General features: G+C 48.2%; 1 protein-coding gene across 1 annotated transcript; it reads left to right on the forward strand.

The window, feature by feature from the left end:
• Positions 1-329: 329 nt before the first annotated feature.
• LOC129679155 (myopalladin-like) lies at positions 330-9602 on the forward strand (the record flags this gene model as incomplete). The annotated part of the gene is made up of 3 exons (XM_055610077.1): positions 330-687; positions 8328-8903; positions 9467-9602. Coding segments are annotated over 3 exons (1070 nt in total), but the record flags the coding sequence as incomplete, so codon positions are not given.
• Between the last annotated feature and the right edge of the window lie 1478 nt (positions 9603-11080).

An 11080-nucleotide genomic window follows, 5' to 3' on the forward strand; every position in this document is an offset into this window, starting at 1 on the left:
CACAAGCACACACACACACACACACACACCCCACACACAACGCTTAGCTTTTAGAGGTAGGCAGTCAGAGAATCAAGCTCACATCCTCCAGTAAACCAAGCTTGCGTTGCACACTGCAACACACAGAGCATACACTCAGACGTTCAATTCAGTTCCACCCCCTCACATCCTCACTGTTCTTGAATGCTCCAGATTTGGGCTGTTTTTAGCAAGCATCTTCCTGTGTGTGCGTTTACCTGGCCCAAAACTTTCCCACTTGCGATCAGGTGCCAATGCCTGACCAGTCCTGTCAGTGGCCTCCAGCTCATGTTCCCTAATTGTCCTTTCAGGAAATGAAGACATCAGTGATAACGGAGCTCTTCACTCAGCCAACTCCACCCCTAACCCAGCTGTGGCTGAACAACAATCCTCCCCACCCAACCCACAGCCTCCTTCCGAGGAACAGCCCCCAAAACCCAAACTGGAAGGGGTCCTGGTGAACCATAACGAGCCCCGGTCCAGCTCCAGGATTGGGCTACGGGTGCATTTCAACCTGCCTGAAGATGATAAAGAGAGTGAGGCGTCTTCCTGCGGGAGCCACACGAGGCCGAATTCCTTCCCTGAGAGGTTCAATGGACAGGAACCCCGAATCCCAGAGCCTTCCTCCCCTGTCAAAGAGCCGCCTCCAGTCCTGGCCAAACCCAAACTGTAAGTCAAAAACAGAACGAATAACTGTGAGTGCCTATGAGTCTGACCTTAAGAATTATGGCGATGAGGGCTGGTAGGATGCTCAGCTGGGTAAAGGAGCTCACCACACAAGCCCAGTCTCTGGGAGCAGCTCTCACAAGCATCTTCTGACCTCCACCTACACACACACACACACACACACACACACACACACACACACAAAATTTAAAAATTTGAATAGTAGAGTCGTAGCTCAGTTGTCAGAGTGCTTGCCTAGGAGGCATGAGGTCCGGAGTTTGATCCCAGCACTGCGGTAGGTGAAGTAGGGCATACCTGTGATCCCAACATGATGGGCAACATGAGATCTTACCTCAGACCAAACCAAACCAAAGACAGAGCTGAAAAACATAATTCCAAGTGAGAAAATATACATCGAACGCAATGAAGAGCGTCCATCTTTGCATCACCATGAATGTGCTTCCACTGTCATCCTCATTATAAACATTCTAGTTCCACCAACATGGCACCTAGATTCAGAAAGCACCTGTTGAATGTTAGCGTTCTCCACGTAATGCATTTCTGGACTCTTCTCAAAGTAGAATACTCTTTCTTGTTTCTAATAACCTTGACAGTTTGTCCTTTTGTCCTTGTGTGTCTCTGCATCAACTTGAGCTTGCGTAGTCATTAAGAGACTCTTCAGTTTACTTAAATGGTTCTTTGCTAATGTCTCTGATGGGATGCAAGAAGCCTTGCTCTTTTGGCTCAGCCCAGGATCTTGACCCTCTGGAGAGCCCAAGTCAGAGCCTCACCCCGTGTTCAGTGCTCCTGCAGCCATGGAAGTACACAGCACGCTTAGCACGGTGTGTTTCTCCACATGTATTAATGTTGGTGATAACGTATATTACAGATAGTGATAGAAATTATAATTATCAAGTTTACGTAAGCTACGGTCATCAGAGAGAAAGGAACCTCAGTTGAGGAAAGGCCTCCAGGAGATCCAGCTGTAAGGCATTTTTTCCAATTAGTCATCAGTGGGGGAGGGCCCAGCCCATTGTGGGTGGTGCTATCCCTGGGCTGGTGGTCCTGGGTTCTGTAAGACAGCAGGCTGAGCAAACCATGGGGAGCAAGCCAGTAAGCAGCACCCCTCCATGGCCTCTGCATCAGCTCCTGCCTCCGGGTTCCTGCCCTGCCTGAGTTCCTGTCCTGACTTCCTTCAGTGATAAACAGTGATATGGAAGTGTAAGGTGAATAAACCCTTTCTCCCCAACTTGCTTTTTGGTCATACTATTTTGTTGCAGCAACAGAAACCCTGACTAAGACAGTCAGCAAGCAAGCCTACAGCAACAGGTGCAGCACTCTGTCCTTCGGTGCTGATGGGGAGATGATCACTGGGTGCCATTCATGTCATTTCCTTCGCTCATCGAACCAGGCCCCTTTGCTCATCTATATGATGAGTTTACAAAAGAGAAAGAGTTTATTCAGGAGGCAACCACAAGTGGAGATGGAGGACAGTTCCCAAAGGCACATTCTCAGGGTGGGGCTTGGGAAGACTCCTAGGCAAGGCGAGGGGACTGGATTTCAGCTATTGTCTTTCTGGGGAGATGTTAGTGGTAGGTAAGCAGAGATGAGAACCAGAGGTTGATGTCATTCTTTTTTTAAAAGCTTTTAAAATATATTTATTTACTTGTGGAGAGGGTCATGTGCCCTGGCACCCAGGCAGAAGTCTCACTTGGAATCTTGTTTTCCACTCTGTTTCTTGTTTTATGGTGTGGGTGTGGTTCTCAGAGAAGGGAGTTGGGGGGGTGGGTAAACCAAACAACTTCCTTAGGCTCTGCCCTTTCTGTAGCGTGTTTTCCTGTCCAGGCACTAAGTCAGGGGGGGCCGTTCACAATATAGAGCCTTGTATTGCCGGAAACATAAGGTAACAGGTTGAACACGTAAGAATTTATTTTTGTTAAGAATGTTAGTCACCAGCACATGTCTCCTCTCTGGGACCTCTCATCATCAGGACATCCAATGGTCCAGCCGTTACACGGTCATTTCAAGAACAGGAAGAACAAATGGCCAGAAGTCACAGTCTTGATGTTAGAAGCCTCTTTAGGATGCCTTTTTAGAGGTCTTACCCAGATTCTTCTGATCTCATCTCTTCGACCAGAATTGAGTCCCCTGAATGCTAGCTGCAAAGGGAACTGTCGTCTTTATTTACACATGTTGCAATCATGAAAAAAAAAAATCAAAACAAAACAAAACAAAAACCCTGTTTTTAGGCAGGTACAGTAGCACAGAGCTGTGATCTTAGCACATGGGAGGTAGAGGCAGGAGGATCAGGAGTTCAAGGTGGTTCTCAGCTACATAGCAAGCTCAGGGCCAGGCTAGGCTCCATGAGACTCTGTCTCAAAGAAACTAAACCTAATGACAAGAATCGGGTTCCTTGGGAAGCAAAGAATGAAAGTAGACAGTGCCGTCCATCAAATGAGACTTCCAATCAATAAAACAATTTTTTTTTTTTTTGCAACGGGTGACACCCTCTAAAAATCCAGTACTCATCACTATATGTTTCTTTAATATCCCTTGCCTGTTTTCCTTTTTAAGTTTCCTCTTAATTGTATTTATGTTTATATCAGTATACATATTAACATACATGTATACACACACCCTCTGTGAACCCTCATGCCTACAACTTTTACTTACTAGTTAAAAAAAAAAAAGATTTATTTCATGTGCATGTGAACTTTGCCTGCATGTATGTATGTGAACTATGTGTGTGTGATGCCCACAGAGGCCAGAAGCAGGTGATGGATTCCCTCAGTTGTGAGCCACCCTGTGAGTGCTGGGAATCACGCCTGAGGAAGAGCAGCCAGTGCTCTTAACTGCTGAGCCAAGTCTCCAGCTCCCTATTGCTGCTGCTGCTGCTGCTTCTTTTTTTCTTAATTGTCACATAATAGTTGTACAGTTTGGGGTACCGTGTGGTATTTCAGTGCAGTCATTACTCTGTATAATAACCAATCAGTGTAATCCAAAAGGCCAAGGCTCAGCTGTCACTTCTGTGTGGGGCTTTCTCTTAATCTGTTTGGTTTTCACTGCATAAACTTTGCCTTGAAATGCAGACTCCTCTTTCCAGACGCAGGTGTGTTTGTTTCTTTCTTATTCCTTCAGTCAGCCATTCATATGGAAAATAGAGATAATGTTAATTTTTAACAGCAGAAAAAAGGGCTGTCATTCTTCACTGTATAGTCAAAGTCATGATTCTTCTTCTTCTTCTTCTTCTTCTTCTTCTTCTTCTTCATTTTTTTGTTGTTTGTTTGTTTGTTTGTTTACACAGAGTATCTTGTAGCCCTGGCTGTCCTGAAACTCGCTCTGTAGATCAGGCTGGTCTTGAACTCACCAAGATTCACCCACCTCTGCCTATGGGACTAAAGGTGCATGCCACCACCGTCTGGCCAAGATAATTCTTGGAAAATTTCGGCTCAATTGTCAAGCTGTCTGAAGCAGTGCTTCCGAATTTAAGGAATACCTCAATGTCCTCCGATTTGATTGACTCAGAGGCTCCACCAGTCAGTTTGATATACAGCCAGTTTGGGAGCCACTGATCTACAATTAGAGACATAACCCAAGCTGCCACTTCTCCTACCCTACACCCCTTCATGTCCAGAAAAAAAAAAAATCCAAAATGAACATTGGAAAATAAGCAAACTGTTGGATGAAAATTAGGATAAACTAGAAAGCCTATGCTTTGGAGATAAATGTGTGTGGTTTTGTTGTTGTTTGAAACTATTTTGAAACAGGGTCCCATGTAGCCAAGGCTGCCTTTAAATTTACTGTGTAGCTCAGTAAATTTAAAGAAGGATGACCTTCTTCTGATTCTTCTGATTCCTTCACGCTGGGATTGAAGGTGTGCACAACTACACAGAGTTTTTTGACGGGGAGCTGGGGATTGAACCTAGGCCATCCTGAATGCCAGGCAAGCTTTCTACATCTCCAGACCCTGGGCACGAATACCTTTTGTGCAGTGGCATGGTGTGGGAGTCCCCCCGGGGGGGGGGGGGGGGGGGGGGGAGAGTGCTGCTCTCAGCCTCCAACCTTGACCCATGGAATCAGAACCTCTGGGTAACCTGGAAGTCTGGATCTTAGCCAGATTTTGAGGCTAGCTAAAGGTGAAGAGCAGCTGACCTGTATTTAAAACCCACGGGGTTTAATCTCCCCCTTTCCTAGCTCAATTAGCTCTCTGAGCATCGGTGCCTCCATCAGCCAGGACTGTTTGCTGTGGAGTCTCCAGGTGACCGTAGTGAACAGCCTACACCAGGAGGACTGGTAAAACCAGTGCACGTATGCTCAGAACGTGTTGTCCTGATCAGCCGGGGAAACGGTTAACAACAGACAGGGGCAAGACAGCCCTAACAGCATTGGCCAAATTCTCCCACATGATTTTAGGCTACTGAGTGGATTGCTGAGTCCGGGTGCATATCAGCTGTCCTTCAGAGCCAGAGGGAGTTAGTTTTGGCACACAGTATCCACATTGTTGCTAAAGCCACCTTCAAACTTGATACCTAGGCTTGTGTTTTGACTGTCTAATACTTTAATCTCAAAAATTCAAAAGCCACAGGATGTGTGACCAGTGTACTTCTAATCGCAGCACTCAGGGGACTGAAGCGCAGAGACTGAGAGCCCAGGTTAGCTGGGAATGCAAAGGAGACGGTCCCTGTCTCAGAAGAGCTACAAAGCTGACATTTTTCATTTTCCTTCCTTCCTTCCTCCCTCCCTCCCTCCCTCTTTCTTTCTTTCTTTCTTTCTTTCTTTCTTTCTTTCTTTCTTTCTTTCTTTCTTGTCTTTTTAAAAGTTGTTTTCTTGTTTTGTTTTGTTGAGACAGGGTTTCTCTATGTAGCCCTGGCTGTCCTGGAACTTGCTCTGTAGACCAGTCTGGCCTTGAACTTAGAGATCTGCCTGCCTCTGCCTCCTGAGTGCTGCCATTGCCACCACCACTACCACTCTTTGACATTTAATTGCTCAGTTATTTTTTTGTTTGTTTGTTTGGTTGGTTGGTTTTTCGAGACAGGGTTTTTGTGTGTAGCCTTGGCTGTCCTAGACTTGCTTTGTAGACCAGGCTGTCTCTGCCTGCTGAGTGCTGGGGTCATAGGTGTGTGCCTCTGGGCCTGGTTTTGTTCAATTACATTTTAATTGAACTTATTCTTTCACTTTTAAAGCAGGGTTGAGGATGAGGGAGGCAGTCACCAAAAGTACTGAGTTATCAATTAAACACCGGACAACAGCTTTTCCACAGCTTTGGAGGGCTAGAGGCAGAAAGGGGTTTTCACTTAGTGAAATTGCCTCATCTCCATATAATGTGTTAGAAATGTCAGTGAAGAGAAGGGGAAAAAAGCCTTGAACTCCAAAGAATTAGGAAAACCCAACCAGGCATGGCAGCCCACATCTGTAATCCCAGCAATCAGGAAGCTGAGGAAGACGGGTGGAGAGCCCCAGGCCAGCCTGGGCTTTATATAGTTCTCTTTTCACATAAAATAAAATTAATCAAAGGTCTGGCAATGTATCCATGGTAGATTACGTACTTAGCATTTGTGAAACACTGGATTTGAGCCCTCAACACTCCAAAAAGGTGCAAGATTTTAAAGAGACTTCTGGTTTAACATTGTGTTGATCTTTTTAAAAATGTTTTTATATTTGTGTGTGTGTGAGAGAGAGAGAGAGAGAGATGACCCCTGTGTGGAGGTCAGAGGACAACTTGAGGAATCTACCGTGTGGGTTCCAGGGATTGAATTCTGGCCCTCAGGTTTCACCAGCTGAGCCAGCTCACCGTCCCTCCCCTTTCCTAATGATTCTAAAACAGTTTTCTTTCGTTTCAAGGGCTCTCATGCTCCCCTGCTCACCCTCCGCACCCCAGATCCAGCACGCAGCGGTCGTGAAATGTCACCATCTCCTGTTTCCCCTCCAGGTCACTCTTTCCGGAGTAAACCCTCCTAAACACCACAGTTTGGCAGTGTTGACGCCTTCACGCACCTGTGATCTTAAGACATTTTCCTTCCATCGTTCCTGTTAAGAATAAGTCACTTTTGAAGAGAAACAGGCTTGTGAGAAGACATGTCCTGTGGAGCCTCTGTGGCCTGGGCTCATACAGTGACACTCCCTCCATCCCCTCCTCCTTTCCTCTCTCTCTCTCTCTATAATGTCTTTATTTATCTTGTGTGTGTGCACGCCTGAGTGGTATGTACAATGCATGAGTGCAGATGCACATGGAGGCCAGAAGAGGGCGCTGGATCTCACAGAACTGGAGTTATTTCAGGCAGGTGTTGGTGTCCATGTGGGTGCTGGGAATTGAACCTGGATCCTTTGCAAGAGTCGCCGTGTCTCCAGGCTGTTTTCTTTCTCATGCTGTGTGTGCACATGATGTATGCTGTGTGGTATCTGCGTCTGTGGTGCGTTCATATGTCCGTGTGTATTCCTATGCTTATTCCCTTGGCACACAGTCTCTCTCTCAATTTGGATCTAGACAGGCAGCCACAAAGCCCCACCGAGCCCATGTCCTTCCCCCCAGTGCCAGGATTACAGGCTAGCGCTGCTATCACAGCCTTTTTCACAGAGGTGCTGAGGATTTGAACTCAGGTCTTCAGACTTGCTCACTGACCCACCCCCCAGCCTCCTTTTTCTTTGTAAGAGCAGGAACAGTCAAGGGCAATGTTCCTTTGTCGGTTTGAAAACCAAACCGAAACAACAATGTCTCATGTAGCCTGGACCAGCAGGAAACTTGACACATAGCTGAGGCTAGCCTTGAACTCCTGATCCTCCTTCTTCCAACACTCAAGTGCTGGGGTTAAGGTGTGCCCCACCACAGGCAGCGCCACAGCAGGACATTTTGGAGAGTGAAAACCAACATCTGTGATAATTATGATGCTTACAAAAGGGTTAAAGCAAGAGTGAATAGGAACATAGGGTCATCCTAGCCACAAAGCCTTGCTTGGAACCATTCAGACACACTCAGTTCCTGCCAGAGGGTTGACTTTGGAGGCGGGCTGAGAGTGTAGCCTAGTAGTAGAGCACTTGTTTTGCATGTACCACGTGCCAGGTTCCATCCCTGTCACACGTGGAGAGGGAGCTATTCTCTTAGAAGACACAGTAACTCCTCCCTGTGTGGGGCAAGACCCAAGCTGAGATAAGGAAGAGTCAAGGCCCTGGAAACTTTATGAACAGTATCGAGAAGCCTAACACTGTCTCCATTTTTTATTTTCAATTTATAAACATTCACTGTTGCACAACTGAAGTGTCATAGCTCCAAGAATTCCCTCCGGGAGAGGGAAAGAGCTCACTAGCCATTGTTAGGGGATGTCTTGCCACTTCAGCCCTCTCTCTCTCTCTCTCTCTCTCTCTCTCTCTCTGTTTCTACATCTCTCCATCACTCCCTCTGTGCTCCTGCCCCCATATAAAATAGCCACCTGTAGCCCAGGCTGACCACAAACTCACTTTGTAGCTGATGACAGCCTTGAACCCTGGTGCCTCAGACTCTTGAGTGCTGGGGTTATAGGTGTGTGCCACGGTGCCTGGTTCATTCCTTGTTGGGCACTGAACGCAGGGTTCCGCAGTCTCCCAACTACACCCCCAGGTCTTCTGACAGGCGAGGCTGATGGTGACGTGTCCCTCCTCTCTCCGTGCAGCGACTCCAGCCAGTTACAACAGCTCCATAACCAAGTGCTGCTGGAGCAGCAGCAGCTGCAAAGCACCTCCCCTTCGTCGCCCGCGGAGTCTCCTTTCAACGCCAGCGCCTTGAACTCGGCTTCCCCGGCAGTGACCATTTCCAGCAAGCAGGTGAAGGGTCCTGTGCCGCAGACGTTCAACTTGGCCCGGCCAAAGCATTTCTTCCCCGCCTCGAGCGCCTCCGCGGCAGCCGCGTCCCCCTCCAGCTCCCCCGTGTTCACCCTGAGTAATACTCCTCAAACAATTCAGAGGACAGTGAGCAAAGAGAGCCTCCTGCTGTCTGCCCCCGCCACCCAAGGCAGATCTCCCGGCAGGCTCTCCATCCAGAGCGAGCCGGCTCCTCCAGGCCCAGCGGAGCCAGCCTCATATCCTAGCCCCAGCGGAAACCAGTTTCAGCCTCACTGCGTGTCCCCAACTCCTGTCTCTCCTACCGGTCGGATTCAGAACCCAGTGGCTTTCCTCAGCTCTGTCCTGCCTTCTCTCCCATCCATTCCACCCACCAATGCCATGGGGCTGCCTAAAAGTGCACCATCCGTGTAAGTGTCTTCAAAGTTTGGAGATGCCAGTTGGGAGGGGCATAGGCACAGACTAGCGTGCTCTGGGCCCCGGTCTCTCAGTGAGGGGATTCTGAGATAACCTAATCAAAATAGATACCAAATGGATATTGAACGCCTCAGGACAAGGGACATGCTTTTTGTTGTTGTTGATTTTGGGGTTTTGAGACAGCGTTTCTCCGTATAGCCCTGGCTGTCCTTGAACTCAGAGCTCCGCCTACCTCTGGAGTACTGGGACTAAAGGCATGTGCTGCCGTGCCTGGCAATTTAAAATATGCAGTTCGTTTGGTAGAGCACTTGCCTAGCGTAAATGAACCCTGGAGGATCAGAAGTTCAAACTCGTCCTGGACTGCTTGGCTAGTTTAAGGCCATCCTGGGCTACGTGAAGTCTCAAATTATAAAATTAACTAATCAAATAAAATGCCTCTTCGTGCAGTGGTTAATCCCCTGACTGCTGAGGCCAGGTTGTCATTTTACCCACTCTGACCTATGGACCCTCGTACAGTGACCAGTCATTTCACAGGTGTGGGGCGTTTGTTTTACAGGCCGCCCCAGGGTCTGAGTAAGAAAACCGCGAAGGCCCAAGCTGTGAGTGACGATTACATCCGGGAGACTAAGAATTCGGTGATCCTAGACTTGGGGAAGAAAGTGAATTTCGGTGACATCAGATCACACCAGCAGGTGAGGCTGTTGGATTCAGATGGCCTGATGGGCTTCCGTTCTGAGAATGTAACTCTGTCTTTGGGTACCGAGGGTACCTGCCCTCACGAGGTCAATCACAGCAATGATGGCAGAGCACAGACTGAGCCAGCGAGGCGGCTTGTCGATGGACCACCCCCTCAGCTAGTCCAGGTTGCTCATTTGTAGGTGTTTGCCTAGGATAGACTATCGGGTGGTTCCCCCCTGCACCCTCCCTCCCGCTACCTCGGGAGAAGCATTCCAAGACTCCCAGTACATGCCCGAGCTCCGCAGATGGTATCTCTACAGGAGGCATGATGAGGCTGTAGCTCAGTGGGAGAATGCAATGAGGCAAGAGTCCAGCCCCCCTGTACAAGAAAGAAAGAGGAAGGAGAAGGGGACAGAGGAGACAGTGAAGAAAAACAGAGTGTGGGTGGGCCATGGAGCAATGAGAAAGTACTTGCCGAGCGTGTGTGAAGCCTTGGTTTGATCCCCCGGGATTTAGGCACTAGCAGGATGGGGTGTGTGTCGTAAGATATTAAAAACTTCGATAGAGTGGTTAATAGTACACTATTTGCAAAAAACATTTAAAATTTGTGAATTGTTTATTTCTGAAACTTTCTGTTTCCTGTCTTTGAACCTGTCTTTGGCCACTGGTAATGGAAAGCAAAATCACAGGCTGGGGGTGTTGCTAGTTTTACATCAACTTGCACAGCGGAAGTCATGTGAGAGGAGGGAACCTCAGCTGAGGAGTTGCCTTCATCAGACTGGGCTGTGGACAAGCTTATAATTAGCGATCGATCGATGGGGGAGGGCCCAGCCCACTGTGGGTGGTGCCATCCCTGGCCGGTGCTCCTGGGTTCTGTAAGAAAGCAGGCTGAGCAAACCATGGGGAGCAAGCCAGTAAGCAGCACCCCTCCATGGCCTCTGCATCAGCTCCTGCTTCCAGGATCCTGCCCTGTTTGAGTTCCTGTCCTGACTTCCTTTGATGGTGAGCTGTGATGTTGAAGAACAAGTTGAATAAATCCTTTCCTCCCCACGTTGCTTTGGTCATGGCGTTTCATCACAGCATTAGCAATCCCAACTAAGACACCGGGAGAACACCGGTGTTAGAGAAGTAGAGAGAGTCTGTCCTCTGCGGCAGACCTCAACAAGCCCTAAGCTGGAACTATCCCATTCCTGAGGCATTTCCATATCTGACCTTAAGATAATCTGTCCTCTAAGACCTATCTTAGTCACTTTACGATTGCTGTGACAAAGCATGGGCCAAGGCAACTTAAAAAAGAAAGCATTTAACTTGGGACTCACAGTTCCTGAGGGGCAGACCGTCATGTGGGGAGCATGGAAGCAGGCAGGCGTGGAACTGGAAAGGTAGCCGAGAGCTTACATCTTAATCCCTGAGGGGGAGGGAGAGAGGAGAAAGAGACAGACTGAGAATGGCCTGGGCTCTCGAAACCTCAAAACCCACTGCCTCCAACAAG

This window comes from Psammomys obesus, unplaced genomic scaffold (genome assembly GCF_907164565.1).
Source record: "Psammomys obesus unplaced genomic scaffold, mPsaObe1.curated_primary_1811, whole genome shotgun sequence".
Taxonomy (NCBI): Eukaryota; Metazoa; Chordata; class Mammalia; order Rodentia; family Muridae; genus Psammomys; species Psammomys obesus.